Below are 16,371 nucleotides of genomic sequence, written 5' to 3' on the forward strand. Positions count from 1 at the left end.
CACACAATGACATGAAGAGATCTCCAAGGTACATTATACATGAAATATATCTCAGATATATCCCAGATATTTTTCCACTGTATGGAAAGAACTCTAAGATACACTGTTAAGTGAAAAAGGCAGAACAATACGTGTAAGCTTCCACGTGTATAAAAAAGGAAAGGGAAACAGAATTTATATTTGTACTGTCTTGGAAATGCATTAAAACACTCTGGAAGGATCTCGGCACTCTGGCAGGCTGAGGCAGGCAGACTGCTTGAAGTCAGGAGTTTCAGACCACCCTGGCCAACATGGTAAGACCCCGTCTCCACTAAAAAGACAAAAATTAGCCGAGTCTGGTGGCGTGCGCCTGTAGTCCCAGCTCCCAGCTACCCAGGAGGCTGAGGTAGGAGAATCTGTTGAACTCAGGAGGCAGAGGTTGCAGTGAGCCAAGATCGCACCACTGCACTCCAGCCTGGGCAACAGAGAGGGACTCTGTCTCAAAAACAACAACAACAACAACAACAACTCTGGAAGGAGGGTCATTTAGTAGGGGACAGGAGTGGAAAGTAAATTTCTCATTTCTAAATGTTTTGTCATTTGAATCATGTAAATGTATTATCTTTTCAAAAATGAAATCTTAAAATGTTTAAATATGTTAAGTAGATATGAGTTCCTAGTTAATACCCTACATGTGAGTCCCTCAGTCTATGGGTGATATAGTAGACAAGTAACTATGCACTTCGAGGCCTTGAATAGTAACGTCTAGAACTGGAAAGCAAAGTGAGGATTACAGTTGGAACTCAATCAGAGTTCAGGAACTCACTGATGAATAGGTTATATATGCCACCCAGGCACAGACAGTGAAGAAAAGAGAAAAGAACACAATCTTGTGAAAGTACTGCAGCAGAAGTGGCATATCAAAATAAAGAGAGAAGCCAGAGATTAATTCCTGGGGGTGTCTGGGGTTAAAAGGTGAGGCATAACAATTCCTTAGGACACCTGAACTGGTTCTCAGTTCAAACACAGATGTCCCAGAGTGCTATAACTCTGGGGTACCTCTCTCAATCTGGGCAACCAGAAGTGTCTGTAGACTCAGTGCAATGGTGGAAGAGGGTAGTATAGAAGCAGGAGCAGCAGCACAGTGATGTATGCTCCTCTCTTATGCCTTCTCTGCTTCTCCCTTATGCCTAACCCCTGAGTGAAACTATCCCAGAAAAGTTCTAAGGCCGTGAGGATCATTAAGATAAAGAAAATAGAATATTTTGGATAAAGCTTCCTGAAAATTGCTTTCATTCATTCATCAAATGTTTACGGAGCACCACTCTTCCTCTTAACATCTACTCTTAGCATGCCAAGAACTGTTAAGTACTCAATAAGTTCATCCCAAAGAATACACAAGTCCAAGATAATTGAAACAAAAAGACGTTTTTAAAGACATTGAGACAACAGAAGCTGTTCTCAAAAAACTTTTTTAACTATAGAAAAGTCAATTTGACAACTATGAAAGACTACGGTGATTGGGTCTCAAATTTTGTCCAGTTTATGCTGTTGTTTTAAAAAAATGAAACCAGTAATTTAACATGCAAATTTCTAGAAATTAGAAAAAGTTAGGTAGTTTATTTCAATTTTACTAAACATAAGTAGCAGAAATCTTTAAAATATGGCTTTCTACTCTCCTCACCACAATTGATAAAACAGGAAAACATAACTGGAAAAGGGAACTAATTCAGAACAGATGTCGGGGAGGAATTTTTCCAGTAGTGAACTATAAACATGCAGAATAAATACTGGAAAATGTATTATGGTAAAAAAAAAATCAGAATTGGTTACTAATTACATGATCTAAGGAGGAAACCAGATACCTAAATATGTAGAATAGGCATTTAAAGAATAGATAAACCATGCTTTTACTATCTAAACCTAACTAAAATGATACCTCAACCTGCAGTCTGCTAAAATTCAGATACTTCCCAATGCCTACAAAGTCAGCTCTTACTTATCTATAAAGGTCTATCCATCCACAAACTTAACAAGTTTGCAAATACAGCCTACTGTATTCATCCTGGTTGTTTTGCCAATATTTTTTTCAACTTAACACCTACTTGGTACTTTCCTTGTGACCTGCCTTCTCACTAACTATTTATTTACACTCTGAAGGGAGATGTAGACTTGCAACTCCATCATCATCAAGCCTTTTCTAGGAAGAAGCAGAAAAAGGACAGTTCTGCCTCCACTGCTACACTTAAGAAATTGTTTGTGCTTTGCATGCAGTGAGGATCAGAAAGGAACTGAAGAGGAGCAAACAACAGAATCCATTCCAATGAAAGTTTGCTAATTTGTATGAAGTCAATTTGTGACTCATCCATATTCAAATGAAGGCACAAAAACAAATTCCAAAGCTAAATATAAAATGACTTTTGGACTATCCAGGTTTCTGCTCGTTTCTACTTCATGGACAGAAGGCTGTGATGCTGGTAGCATTAACTCTCAGGCCACCAAGATCCCACTCAGTGGCTATAGTTCATTACCATGCAGGCCAAAGCAGTTTAATACAACATTACTACTAAAAGCACACGTGTTGTATACAAGACAGTTCATAAGTCTCCTGGCCATAGCAATCACTTTAGGAGACCAGGGCACAGCTGACCCATGATTCACAATTATTAATGTGTCTAAAAAAGCATTCAACTTTAGAACTTGAAGTTTCCTTAAAGATCATAAAGTGAACCCAACACTGTCATTTTACAAATAATATTTAGGCCCCCCGAAAGTATTAACTTACCCAAGGCTAGGCACCTTCATTGCAGCAAAACCAGACCCAGTCCTCTGAGAAGCAGTCTAGTGCTTTTTGTGACATACACCATCTCACTGTTGGAGAATATGCTGAAGGAACTGAACTTGTATGTGAGGAAATCTTTTTGTTTTTTTCAGAGTTGAAATGATGGGAAAGGGTTATACAGTTATATTTGGAAAGACGTATTTACTTCATCCATCAACTCTAGTTAAAAGGCAGATCTTATTTCATAGGCATAAATAATATCCTGAATTGGTTTATCACACAAGTAATAACTTTTCTCCCCCAAATTATTGAGGTCTTCCAGAGTTTACCAATGATTGAGGAAAATATGACTAAGAAATAAACTATCTTTTTAACCAGACTGCAAGCCTGTCCTGACTCTTATTATTTCTAATGGATGAAAAGACATTATTTAATGAGATTTTAAAGTATTATTGGCACTTATACTATTAAGTAATCTTTCCATCTCAGGTTTCTACTTTTTTCTAAAATTTTCTACAATTAGAAAGTCTTTCCTGATCTACTATATTACTTTCTCCTTGTTAAAGTAAATTTTAATATTCAGTCATTTATATTAATATTCAGTCTTATTGAGCTTCTATCTAAAAATTCTAAAAAATCGTAATCCAAAATTGTTTTGCTCATTTTACTTCTGCATGTAGTAGAATGCAAACCTATTTCAATATATTTTGGAAAAGATAAGAAATTCAAGAATTTTCATATTTAATTGGTTATACAAAAATGTCATGGTTCTCAATTTTTCAAACCTTAAAAATTTTTTTCCAAAAGAAACTGATATTAACATTTCCTAGCCTACAGCTTCTAGTCCATAAGTGAGAGAAAGCAGCATAAGAGAAAGTACAAATAGAGGGGAAAGAGGTTAGAATAAGAGTCAAACCAAAAGTCTATCAGGAAAACAAAAAAATCATAGCAAATCTTCCTATGCAGATACAATAGATACAAACCAAACTGCCATTTTCTTGTTATCACCACGGAGCTGCCTGGGCTTGTGGCAGGCACCTTGGTAAGGTATGTTCTATCTGGAGCATCAAGTTGAAGTAAAGAAAGCAACTAATGAATAAACATACATGCCCACTCATGCCAAAAATACCCTAATCCAGCCAGGCATGGTGGCACATGCCTGTAATCCCAGCACTTTGGGAGGCAGAGGTGGGCAGATCACTTGAGGTCAGGAGTTGGAGACCAGCCTGGCCAACATGGCGAAAACCCTGTCTCTAAAAATGCAAAAATTAGCCAGGTGCAGTGGTGGGTGCCTGTAAACCCAGCTACTCCAGAGGCTGAGGTAGGAGAATCACTTAACCCCGGGAGGCGGAGGTCACAGTGAGCAAAGATCGTCCCACTGTACTCCAGGCTGTGTGACAGAGCAAGACTCCATCTCAAAACAAACAAAACAAAAACACCCTAATCCATATAATTTGTTACTTACAATATGGCTATTCTCTCTATTCATATCCAAATTAAATGAGGCAATATTTTATGGACATTTACTACCTATATTGAACATTCTTAGGTGCCACAGGGATTTCAAAGATGTGTGGGGCATGTTTTTGAAGCTTACAGTTTGACAAGGGAATAGACCATGGACACAAGAGCACAAAAAGAAGACAGAAAAATAAGAACTTTGTGAAAGACTCTGTGAAAGACTTTGTAAAGTACAATCTGAGTTCACTTCTTGAGCTAGTTTTAGAGGAAGGGTAAATTTCAATTAGTGGAGAAGAAGTGGAAGCAGGGGATGCCATAAAAAGGAAAACTATGAACAAATGTGGGAGGTTGAAAGGACATTTGAAGAACAGTGAGAACACCAGTTTGACTAGGACAGGGAAATTCTGTGGAAATAAAGGAGGCTCTAGGTTTGATTTTGGAGAAAATATCCAGCTGCTGAAGACTTTTGGGGCCAAAAGTTATATAACAAAATCTAAACTTTAGGAAGACGAATCTGGCAATGATGGAATTGATAAGGAATGGCAAGCATGTAGGTGAGATAGAAACTTACTATAATGATTGCAGGTTACTGAGCCAGGTACATCTTAAGCGTATAAATCAATGTCAGCTGAAGTTATTAAATTGTATATATGTATCTTAAATATAGTATAGAACTTCTACATTGATTCCAGAAAACTTGAACTTACAATTTTTTACTTTTCTTTCCTGTTTTCACCCTAGGTAATAACTTCTGGTTCAGAATTTTTATTTCACCATTCCTCACCCAATCTTTGCATTAATAAGAAATCATCATCTTTATATATTAGCAAAAGCAACAAGATTATACATCATTACTTCATCAGAACAGCGTTTAAAGCAATTTAAAACAATTGCTTTATACCACACATAAGTTTCCCCAAAATTTCATATTTTATTTTCTAAGAGACATAGTTCTTTCTTGCAGGCAGATTAGGCCTACAAATCCAAAACAATATGAAAGGTAACTATCTAGTGAATCTGTAATGGTTACTTTAGAGAGTTCTTTAACAGGCTGGCTGCTATAAGCATCATGAAAGCAGAAACTTAACTTTGTGTATGTAAACTGGTGACATATAAATGTCTCTCTTCTGTTATAGAAACTAAGGACTGAGCCAAAAAAGTTTTCAACGTTTAACAGATTAAGGTAGTCTTATTTGATTTCCCCAAAGAAGAGATAAAAAAGTTAATAAAATCTTAAAAAGGAAATTGAGATTACTGAAATAGTCACATTACATGTGCCTTACATAATATTATACCTGGTTTCTAATAAATCTGACTTTTGAAAAGATATAGAGCAGTAGACACTAATTCTAAAAAAAAAAAAAAAAGACTCGAGAAAAACTAATTCTGTTTGGGTCATCTAAAGAACAGCATACGTTTAGGGACATAGGATTAAGCAGAGGACGGTGTCTCCGTCTGCGAGAGAGCTGTGTCTCTGCTTCCATGAATTTCTATTTGAGTTTTAAAAGGCTGCCACTCAGTGACCTCTCCAGCAGTCAGTCCCGCATCCTACCCAGAGAAGCACTGAGCCAGGAACAGTGGATTGGCTCAGGGAGGTCAGACAACAGCCCTCAGTCTAACAGAGCAGTCCAAGAACAGATATTGGCCACTTGATAGGAAGAAAAGGATGTAAAGGAGTAAGGATGTAAAGGAAGGTGGAGGGAAGAAGGGAGGAGGATGCACATAAGTAACCAAGACAGAGGTCCAGAAGACACATCCACTCAAAGAGAGAAAACTTTACTTGGAGGTTCTCAGCCAGAGAGACGAGATTTTTTTTTTTTTTTTTTAATTTAAGTAAACAAGGATACTGGTTTGAAACGGTCACTGGAGCCCAACTCATATGAACAATTTAGTAGCTTTATAACAACCCTGAGTGGACAAGGACCTTTCATCTATATTAACATTTAGAAAATGTAGTTTATTCAATAAATTCATTGAAAGATGTCATGTTTCCTAAAAACTATACCTAATTTAGGGTTCCTGCTTACAGTGATTCCAGTTCTGCATGAGAGTTTTAATTGAAAGGGGATTAGGGGGGTGAGGGAGGTGCAGAACACAAATGAAATTTTTACAGCATGGAAATAAAAGTATTTTTAAATCTTCTTGGGGGTGAAGAGTTAGGCAAGAAGTAATACGTGGAAACTGTCAAGTGCTTCTCTACACATCCACCCACCAGATACCATCGCAGCCGGCTGGGGGAGTCTCCCTCTTCTTGCCTGACAGCTTCACTTTCTTTGAGATCTGGAGCTGGTGATCACACTGGCCCGTCATGGTATTTTCAGTTAACAAAGCAGTTACTCAACAGGGGAAAAAGCCACAAAGGAGCAGAGCAGCTGCTGCTGCACCCGTGATGCAAGTGCAGGATGAGCCCCGGGCCGCCACCGCCGCCTCGGCTCCTCCGTGACGTCCGGGAAGGGTATCCCCGGCACTCAGGAAGTGGTGGCCGCGGGCAGCTCCGCCCCCACGCGACTCGGGGCTGGCCGGGCTGCCGGGTGGCAAGACCGCCGGGCCTTCCGCAGGGCGGGCGGGGATCACCGTCTACCCACCTCCGCGCGCACACACATGCCCGCGCCTGGCCCTGCTCACTCCTCACAGCCTGCGCTGGACGCAGAGAGCCGCCGGCGTCCTCTCTCTCACGGCTCGCACCCACTCACCCCGACCCCCGACGCCGAGCCCGGCCCCGGTCGCCGGTCACCAGACACGGTCGAACTGAGTCCAACATGGCGACTCCGCCCCCGCCCCCTCCGCACTCCCGGCGGGGTCAGGGCGCCCCCTCACGCGGCGGGCTCGCGCCCGAGACCCTGCTAAAAATAGCCAGGCCCGACTATATTTGGTTCGGCCGGATCCCGGCGCGGCCGCGCGCACCCCGCCCCGCCCCGCCCCGCGCGCCCTGCCCCGCCCCGCGAGGCGTTGAATGGAGAAGGGGCGGGGGTGACCGAGGGGAACCTACTCCGCTATCTGCGGCGCGCGCCGGCGGCGGGTCCCGGCCAACCGCCGAATTTAGTAACATCGCCTGCGTCAATCACGCGCCTCGCGTGCGTCAGCGCAGCGCGGCTCCAGGTCCTGCTCCCCCCCTCCAGCCTTTGAATGGATACAATGTAGCAGCGCCCTCCTTCCTTCCGAGGCTGGATTGGAACCCGCGGCAGTGCAGAGACTCGGTTGCTCTCGGCTGGGTCAACTTTCGGGGCATCCTCCCACGATCCTCTCCGCACCACCCTGTATGAATTGGAAGTGGAGGCGGAGAAAGATATACCTGCCATATTTACCTATATGTAGTTTGTTTTCAAGTTTCTGGTCCTAGCTCGAACCTTCGATTCTGAAACGTGCGCTGTCTACGAAGGAATCCTTTATCTCCCCTCGGCGCAGCCCCCCCCTCCACCGCCCCCGCCACACACACACAAATTGGGACAGGTCAAATATATAAAATGGTATTTGTGATTCAAGCGGACCACATGGGGACCACTCTATCTGCATTGTTTCACTGAAATATTTTCTCCTCTCCAAAAATTCATTTCTGAGAGAGGTTGCGTTCACTCAGCAGCAACCTTTGGGACTAGGGGTCTTTAACTCTGATAAATTTTGTTTTCATCAAGAAATTTACACTTAAATCTATCATTTCCAGGAAGAAATTGCTTTCCCTCATACAGTCACCTAGGCTATCGGCACACCATTTCATGACAAATGTGTCCCAGGAGACCAAAGCAAATCCCCTAGCGAGGGACTGACTAATAAATCCTGTTGATTGATTTCGAAATGTTTAATTTGGGAGATGTGGGCGGAGGGCATCTACAACCATCAAAAAGTGAAAGTGCTAGTTGAGAGTTCCATTTCTGACCCGGTGCTGGGGAGGAGGAATGATTTGCAGTAGTCAGACCCGCTCAGCTGTTCAACACGTGTGTGTTTGTTTTATACACATTGAGTAGTTTCTGCTGCAGCGCGCGTGTGGATGATGGATGTGCACTTCGCTGGGTTATAACGTGTCCAGTTAAGAAACCCACGCCGTACGTGTAAAGAAATCAAACCTTATCCCCGGAACTATCTGCATCCCTGTGTGAAACACGCACCCAGTAAATGATGCGGGGAGGGAGGATTAGCCTGGGCGCAGAGGACCGGAGAGACGTAAACAGCTTTAGAGCCTTTGCATGAGGAAAGTGCAGCTGCACCTCAGGGCGTCTTCGGGCTGGTGCCAGACGCCTTCTGCACCGGCTGCCAGGTCACTGAAGCTGGTCAGAAGCTGGCTGGCGGAGCCTTCCCTTTCGGAAGAGCTGTCCTCTCCCTTACCCCCCTCGCCCTGGCTCCGTGCCTCGGGGCAGCCTCGGAGGCGCGCCAGCAGCACTCCTCCAACTCTACTCCACCCGAGCCTGACAGCTGGGCGGTCCCGCCTGACCCGTGGGCAGGCCGCTGCACCCTCCCGCAGACGCACGCCCTGGCGAGCGGTTCCGCTGCAAAAGGGCTGGCACCGAGGGTCCGAGAAGCCCCCGGTCGGCCGTGCGGCGGAGTTTCCATTGTGCGGCCGTGCGACTGGCCGAGAAACGCGCGCGCGCGCACACGAACACACACACCCTCCCTCGCACACGCGGAACCGGCTGGGCCAGGGGAGGGAGGAGGAGGGTGACGTAGCGTCCCATGGCGTCACATTGACGTCTCGCATTCCAGGCACTCTATGGAGAGGCCGCTAGGGCTCCTGTGGCATAAATGACGTGCCGAGAGAGCGAGCGAACGCGCAGCCGGGAGAGCGGAGTCTCCTGCCTCCCGCCCCCCACCCCTCCAGCTCCTGCTCCTCCTCCGCTCCCCATACACAGACGCGCTCACACCCGCTCCCTCACTCGCACACACAGACACAAGCGCGCACACACGCTCCGCACACACACTTCGCTCTCCCGCGCGCTCACACCCCTCTTGACCTGAGCCCTTGCTGGTGCAGCGCAGCGCCGCAGCCGGACGCCCCTCCCGGGCTCACTTTGCAACGCTGACGGTGCCGGCAGTGGCCGTGGAGGTGGGAACAGCGGCGGCATCCTCCCCCCTGGTCACAGCCCGAGCCAGGACGCCCGCGGAACCTCTCGGCTGTGCTCTCCCATGAGTCGGGATCGCAGCATCCCCTACCAGCCGCTCACCGCCTCCGGGAGCCGCTGGGCTTGTACATCGCAGCCCTTCCGGGACAGCAGCTGTGACTCCCCACCAGTGCAGATTTCGGGACAGCTCTCTAGAAACTCGCTCTAAAGACGGAACCGCCACAGCACTCAAGTACGTATGAGATTCGCCCAGTTAATAAGGGGACTTGCTAAAAAAGTTGGCTTGCTGGGAAGCGTCGCTCCTGAAATTGACAACTTTGAGTGTGGGGTTCCCTCCCCGACCTTGCCGCCCGGCTCCGGCTTTGCTAGCCCGGCGGCCCATAGGTTCTGATCTGAAACTTTTCCCCTGTAGTGGGCCCGCGGGGATCTCTGGAGCTCGTGGGATTCCTCCCCCACTCGAAGAGGCGAAAAGCCTCTAACAAAGAGGAGGACCGGGATTTGTGCTATAGCGGCTCCAGCGATGTAATTCAGGGTATTTCGGCTCTAGTTGTCATGGTAATGATGCTCTCGGCGGCGGCGGCGGCAGCGGCAGGGAGTTGCAGCTCCGGTGATGAACGGCAGTAATTTTCCTGCCTTTTAAGTAGGATTGAAAATAGGAGCTCTGGTGGGTCCAAGAAAATGTTCCTAATGGTGGCACCGAGCTGGTTCTCTGGAAGGAAGCTTGGGAGGGAAGGGCCTAGGCAGCCGTGGCCAGAGTTTGCAGAGGCACTCGGAGGACCTCAGGAAAGAGGGCGTAATTGTAGGAATGTGGCTTATTGTATTGAAATGAGCCTGGGGTTCCACTAGGCACGTCTGCCTGGCGTCGCTGACTTGCCGGTTTACACTTTTCCCTTAGGAGGTAAATCGGGTGTAATTGGCGACTCCCGCGCGCTGACACGTGTAGGGACGGTGTCCCTCTCCTCCGGACCTTGGTTCGGTGTGGGAAAGGCATGCTTTACTTTTTCACTGACAGAACTCTTTTGGAACGCTTTTGGAGAAGTTGCTCCGAGTGTTTTACTATTAGTAGAAAGGAAAGTTCTCGGTGGTGAGACGAAAGCGGTCATGCGAGCGCAGTCTGCGGAGACTGACTTCCAAAGGCACCTATCCAACCTGTTGGAAGCCTCGGGGCAGAGGCGAGGAAGAACACATTTGTCCCGTGATTTCCAAAAACGTTCTTGGAGATTGTCTTTTATTTATTTATGCGTCCGGATTCTCCAGAGCGAAGAGCTGCGAGGAGTTAGTAATCAGAAATGTCGGGCTGTGATCCCAGGGCCTTGCGGTGCCGGGAGAGAAGTACAGGCAGCCGTCAGTCATTCCATCACGAGTCCAATGCCGGATCTCCTTTTCCCACGACGGGGAAATATATTATAGAACCAAGCTGGGGAAAGAAAAAGCTGCCCAACGTGGCTAATGGGCACAATGAATGAAGTTACTTTATTCGAGTTATTTTCGCTGAACAAGATGCTCGCAGAGTTAGTATCAAAGGCTCCTTAGGCCACAGCAACCTCCATGCCCGCTCCGCCCCCACGCCCAGCACCCACCCACCCCGTTCCCTGGGACCGTGCGCTCACAGAAATTCTTCCCCGCGGTTTGTCTCGTCTCCCTCGGTCTTTCTGAGAATCTCAGTCTTTCCCTTTCTGTCAGTCTCTCCTTCGCTGCTCTTGCCCCCGCCCAACCTCCGCCCCCGCTCCCCAGGGTTGGAAACTCCGCAGAGGAGCCCCGGTCACAATGGTGCGTTTCACGGTTTCCTCCACACACTTCACCACGGGGAGGGGAACACGGGGGTGTTCCTTTCGTCTGCCCACGAAAAAGAAAGGGGCTTTGACAGAGGTAGTTATTTCTTACTAATTTACAACCCCAAGGCTCTGTGCTCCTGGCCCCGGCGGCCGCAAACCGGAGCGGCAGAACGTGTTTCCAGGCGCTGAGGCTTTGCCTAGGTAACCGGTCGTTTGTGGGGCGGAGAGAGCGGCGGGGCGCTGGGCTGGGCTGGAGGAAAGGTAGTGTGGGTCCCTCCCGCGATCGGTGGGCGCTCGAGGGGAACTCCTTCGTTGGGGAGAGGCGGTCCCCGCCCACCCGAGTTCAGAGGCCTCCCCTCAGAGAACGACTCCGCTTGAAAGGCCCTCGGGGAATGCGGGACGGGATTGCGGGCACCCACTGAAGGGGCGTGTGGGGGATTGCTGGAGACCCCCATTGAAGATGCGGGGAGACGGGAAGCACACGCTACAGCCGTGGGAAGATCCGCTTCTACCCGCTCTACAGCGAGCGCAAGGTTTCCGTCGGAGCAGCTCTGGCTGGGGCTGGGGGTGGCAAGGGAATCCCCCATTTCCTGGCCGTCGAGGGTTACCTGGGCCTGGGGGCTCCGAGTCCCTTTCTCTCTTCCTGCAGGCAAGCCCCGGGCTCAGGGGCGCCAGCAGAAGACCCTTGTGGCCCCGCGCACCTCAGAGGTTTTTGGCTTGGTTTGATTTGGGGGTTTTTCGATGCATGTTCCCACTCTTCGAGCTGTGCCCACCCCAGGCAAAGGGGGCGCTATAGGCCGGAGTTTGGGGCACCCAGTTCCTTCCCTGAGGCCTGCTGAGCTGCGCTTTCAGCTACAAAGTTTCGCTGAGGCTGTGCGCTGAGACGCTGGTCCCGGAGCCGCGGTGGGCGCCCTCAGGAATGTGCCCCCTCTAGGCCGCTGGGTGGCCGGGAGTCTCCAAGCGGCCCACCGTCGAAGACACCGCCCTCTGGGTACAGGGGACCTGCCTTCGCCCGCCCCATCGGCCGCGAACGCCGTCTGCTTCGTCCCCTTGCTTCCAGCGCCAGGCTTCTCTTTGCTGTGCCCTTTTGTTTGCTTGACCCCTGGCCCTTGAAACTCGCGGCTAATAGAAGCGAAGCTCCATTAGCATTTAGAATGAAAAGCGCAGACTTTCTTAATTCCTTGGGGCATTCATGCATTCGTTCCGGACCTTGTGCATTTCCTATGCAACGTGTAAAATTTGTATTTGAGGGATGGGGGCGGGCGGAGTTGGAAAATGGCTTTTTTCCACTAGTGAACACTCACTGACCCCCGTATTCCGGCGGAGCTCGTTCTTCAAGTGTTCTGCTTTCTTCGGTTTTCCTGACTTCGCAAGCTCGGAATCAATTGTGGGGGCAGAGAGATCAATTTCTGGGCGATAACAGGCTGCGCGTTTTTTAGCCTCGGTTCCAGTGCCACAAAACAGTAGTAGGCGCGGTGGGTTCGTACAACCTTTCCTTGGCTTCCCCAAGGCTGTGTGATGCTTTTTGCCCAGGGGACTCCTGTACCATTAATCACCCTTAATTTTATGATAATTCTTTGTAATTAATGTAGCATTTCTAGAGGTTGCCAACCAATTCCCCCAGCCCCCAATGCGCCCAGCCCGGGTCGTAGTGACCCATCCTGGTCTCACTGTGACCTATGTCCTCTCTCCCCGTGCCTGTAGAGCCCACTGCGGAAGAGCGCAGCCCGGCAAGCCCGGGCCCTGAGCCTGGACCCTCAGCGGTGCCGGGTAGCATTGCCAGCGCTTCGCCTCACCGGACGTCCGCTGCTCCTACACTCTCAGCCTCAGCTGGAGAGACCCCCAGCCCCACCATTCAGCGCGCAAGATACCCTCCAGGTAGGTACGAAGGCACGACCCTTTTCTCCTCCCTGGCCGAGGGAAGTGGGTGGGGGAACCACACACTCGGCGGGCAGCGTGGTCGACCTGCCCAGTGCCAGGACAGTGACTGCTGGCTGCGAATTTCACAACACAGGTGGCTTCCTCACGGGAAGCTCCTCTGTATACCACACCTTGTTGCTACTGAGTGGAGCAGCCAAATTAAATTAAGCTTGCATTGCTCAAAATTAATTTTCCTAAGAGAAATACAAATACACCAATAGATTAGGGTATTTTACACATTTTTATTTCATTTTTGCTCTTCTTTTGTAGTCAGTGTACACATGTAAGAGTTATGGAATCACTTAGAGCAATACTGAGCATTTTCATTTATATAAAACTCAAATCATTTGGGTGCAGAAGTTTGGATGATTGAAGCTGGGAGGGAAGGAGAAAAGCATTTGAGCTGAAAACCAAAGAGTAAATTTTGAGTTTGGCGAAAGAACAGATTGCACGTTTGGTTTGTACCACCTCTTTACAAATTTGTTAAAGGAATACTAGGTGCCAAGCCTGTGTGGGCACAATAGATAATGCAGATAAATAGAATACAATCCCAGCAAGCTCATCTTCTAGAGAGAAACCTCAGAAAGACACAAATAAGAGCAATAGGAAGGGACTGGCCGGAAAGAATGACAGAAAAGACTAAGGGAGAAATCCTAGAGGTGCTGAAGGGAGAAGGAGAATAGATGAAAGATCAGGCAGTGTTCTTTCTTTTAAATGATTAGCCTTTCATTTCATCCCAGCAACTGTACAGCAAGATAAGTAACTGGACTTCAAACTAGTAAGTGTATTTTTAAGGCCCTGCTTGTTAAAGAAAAGCTTGAACTGGCCTCTCCTCATCACTGCTTCTTCCAACAGGCCCTCATCACCTTTTTTCAAGTCAAGATTTCATCCCATACATGCATGACTCAATCAGATTTGGAAATGTGGGTAAGAGAAAGATGTCAAAGGAAATGTGAAGTATTCACTTCTCTATTAGTCACACCTTTTACACCATAGACTCCAAAGAGGCGTTAAGCACCTGGTTTTCCTTTGGCTCAGAAAAACCAACCACCAGAAACCGCCTTTTTTTTTTTACCATTTATATTTAGCCATAAAGGAAGGAAAATAATTAGATAAATCATCCACAACATCTAATAATTCTCAGAGCCTTCTCTCTCAGTTCAGCCTCTCTGAACAATAGTAAGCACCCTGGATACCAGCCACTTTGGGGGCAACATAGTCAAACTGGCAGAGAAATCAAGTCTATTCAGAAACTGCTTTTTTCTTTATCGGGGTACTAATTCTAGTGTCATAAGGAAATACCAATACTAACTTGCCTATTATAATAGTTATAAACTGTTATCACAAAACAGCCACTGATTTGTTTTATTAGTTAGAATTGGGATATATATGTGTGTGTGTATATATATATATGGGTGGGTGTTTTGTTGCAGCTGCTGATCTTTTTCTTTGCAGATGGTATAAACTCCCCCGAGTCCATTTCCTGGGCCTATGTCCCCACCTAGCTGACTGAAGTTATCAACAGGGGTCCAGTTTGTGCAGGCTGCTAGCCCTATTGGAGGAGTGGGGAGGGGGTGGGAGAAAGCAACCACAACGTGTGTGGGCAGCCTCAATTGGCACTCATAAAATGTTAGAATGTCAACTCTCTCCCTTGGCCACTAAATCTCTCACAGAGTAGCTTTTTTTTTTGGACTAACTCAGGTTTACAAATCAATGTGTGTGCCTTGGGGGACCAATGGCCTCTTTCCCCCCAAATAAATCGCTGGCTTTCTCTTTGTCCTCCTAGGTTATAGCTGAGAAGGCCACTCCAATTAGTTTACAGGACTCAACGCCTCTTTTTAAAAACATCTCTGAGCTTATGAGGAAAGACTTCAAGTTTCCCAAATCTGGTGGAGGACAGGGCAAGGGAGGGAAGATAGGTACAGAGGTCCACAGGAGGTCAGGTTTTGGCACCCCTTTGTCAAGAATTCAGCTTCCTTACTAGGGATGAAGTAAATAAGTGTGGGGCTTTGTGTCTGTGCTACCAGGAGGAGGACAGGATGACACTTCCTCTCTATTTCCCAGATTACAGAACAGTGAACTCAGTGCTGCCTGTTGGCTAGAAAACAAGTGTTAACTTGCTTCTGAGAGACCCTTTTCTCGGTCCCTGCAGATATGCCCTGCGTCCAAGCCCAATATAGCCCTTCGCCTCCAGGTTCCAGTTATGCTGCGCAGACATACAGCTCGGAATACACCACGGAGATCATGAACCCCGACTACACCAAGCTGACCATGGACCTCGGCAGCACCGAGATCACGGCTACGGCCACCACGTCCCTGCCCAGCATCAGTACCTTCGTCGAGGGCTACTCGAGCAACTACGAACTCAAGCCCTCCTGCGTGTACCAAATGCAGCGGCCCTTGATCAAAGTGGAGGAGGGGCGGGCGCCCAGCTACCACCACCATCACCACCACCACCACCACCACCACCACCATCACCAGCAGCAGCATCAACAGCCATCCATTCCTCCCGCCTCCAGCCCAGAGGACGAGGTGCTCCCCAGCACCTCCATGTACTTCAAACAGTCCCCACCGTCCACCCCCACCACGCCGGCCTTCCCCCCGCAGGCGGGGGCGCTATGGGACGACGCACTGCCCTCGGCGCCCGGCTGCATTGCGCCCGGCTCGCTGCTGGACCCGCCGATGAAGGCGGTGCCTACGGTGGCCGGCGCGCGCTTCCCGCTCTTCCACTTCAAGCCCTCGCCGCCGCACCCCCCTGCGCCCAGCCCGGCCGGCGGCCACCACCTCGGCTACGACCCGACGGCCGCTGCTGCGCTCAGCCTGCCTCTGGGAGCCGCAGCTGCCGCGGGCAGCCAGGTCGCCGCGCTGGAGGGCCACCCGTACGGGCTGCCGCTGGCCAAGAGGGCGGCCCCGCTGGCCTTCCCGCCTCTCGGCCTCACGCCCTCTCCTACCGCGTCAAGCCTGCTGGGCGAGAGTCCCAGCCTGCCGTCGCCGCCCAACAGGAGCTCGTCGTCCGGCGAGGGCACGTGTGCAGTGTGCGGGGACAACGCCGCCTGCCAGCACTACGGCGTGCGCACCTGCGAGGGCTGCAAGGGCTTCTTCAAGGTGAGCGCTCGGCGTCCCCTCCCCTCCGCACCCAGACCACTCACTGAAGGGAGCTTCTAAGTGGGTGTAGGAGCATCCTTGTTCTTCCCTGTTTGAGAGCTGTAATCGGTGCATCGTGCTTTATTGCAGCCCTTCCTAGCACCTTCACATCCATTTTCTCAGGGACTTTCTACTGAGGTCCATGTACAGCAGGCCACCCCAGACGGACTCCGAGGGGTCCGTGAACCTCCTGGCCAGACACTGCCCTATGAACATTTTTCTGGAGAGCTTTCAGCAGAGTCTTAAAAGGACCTGTGAC

At 48.8% G+C, this 16,371-nt stretch overlaps 1 protein-coding gene and 1 long non-coding RNA gene across 5 annotated transcripts in view; one reads left to right on the top strand and one right to left on the bottom strand.

Moving 5' to 3' along the window:
- Positions 1-6,983, bottom strand: part of LOC119618568 (uncharacterized) — a 294,660-nt gene extending 287,677 nt beyond the window's left edge. For 2 of the 3 annotated variants that reach the window (XR_012094844.1, XR_012094842.1), the window contains exon 1: positions 6,435-6,983. This is a non-coding gene — a long non-coding RNA (uncharacterized lncRNA). The remainder of the gene's footprint in view (positions 1-6,434) is intronic. The other variant, XR_012094843.1, reaches the window with a different exon arrangement.
- Positions 6,984-8,981: 1,998 nt separating this feature from the next.
- Positions 8,982-16,371, top strand: part of NR4A3 (nuclear receptor subfamily 4 group A member 3) — a 43,612-nt gene continuing 36,222 nt past the window's right edge. The window contains exons 1-4 of one of the 2 annotated variants that reach the window (XM_007968591.3): positions 8,982-9,505; positions 12,753-12,926; positions 13,824-13,895; positions 15,121-16,073. In XM_007968591.3, coding sequence (XP_007966782.1) covers positions 13,865-13,895; positions 15,121-16,073 — 984 coding nt within the window. In that variant the 5' untranslated portion in view covers positions 8,982-9,505; positions 12,753-12,926; positions 13,824-13,864. The remainder of the gene's footprint in view (positions 9,506-12,752; positions 12,927-13,823; positions 13,896-15,120; positions 16,074-16,371) is intronic. The other variant, XM_007968593.3, reaches the window with a different exon arrangement.

The sequence above is a fragment of the Chlorocebus sabaeus genome, chromosome 12 (genome assembly GCF_047675955.1).
Source record: "Chlorocebus sabaeus isolate Y175 chromosome 12, mChlSab1.0.hap1, whole genome shotgun sequence".
Taxonomy (NCBI): Eukaryota; Metazoa; Chordata; class Mammalia; order Primates; family Cercopithecidae; genus Chlorocebus; species Chlorocebus sabaeus.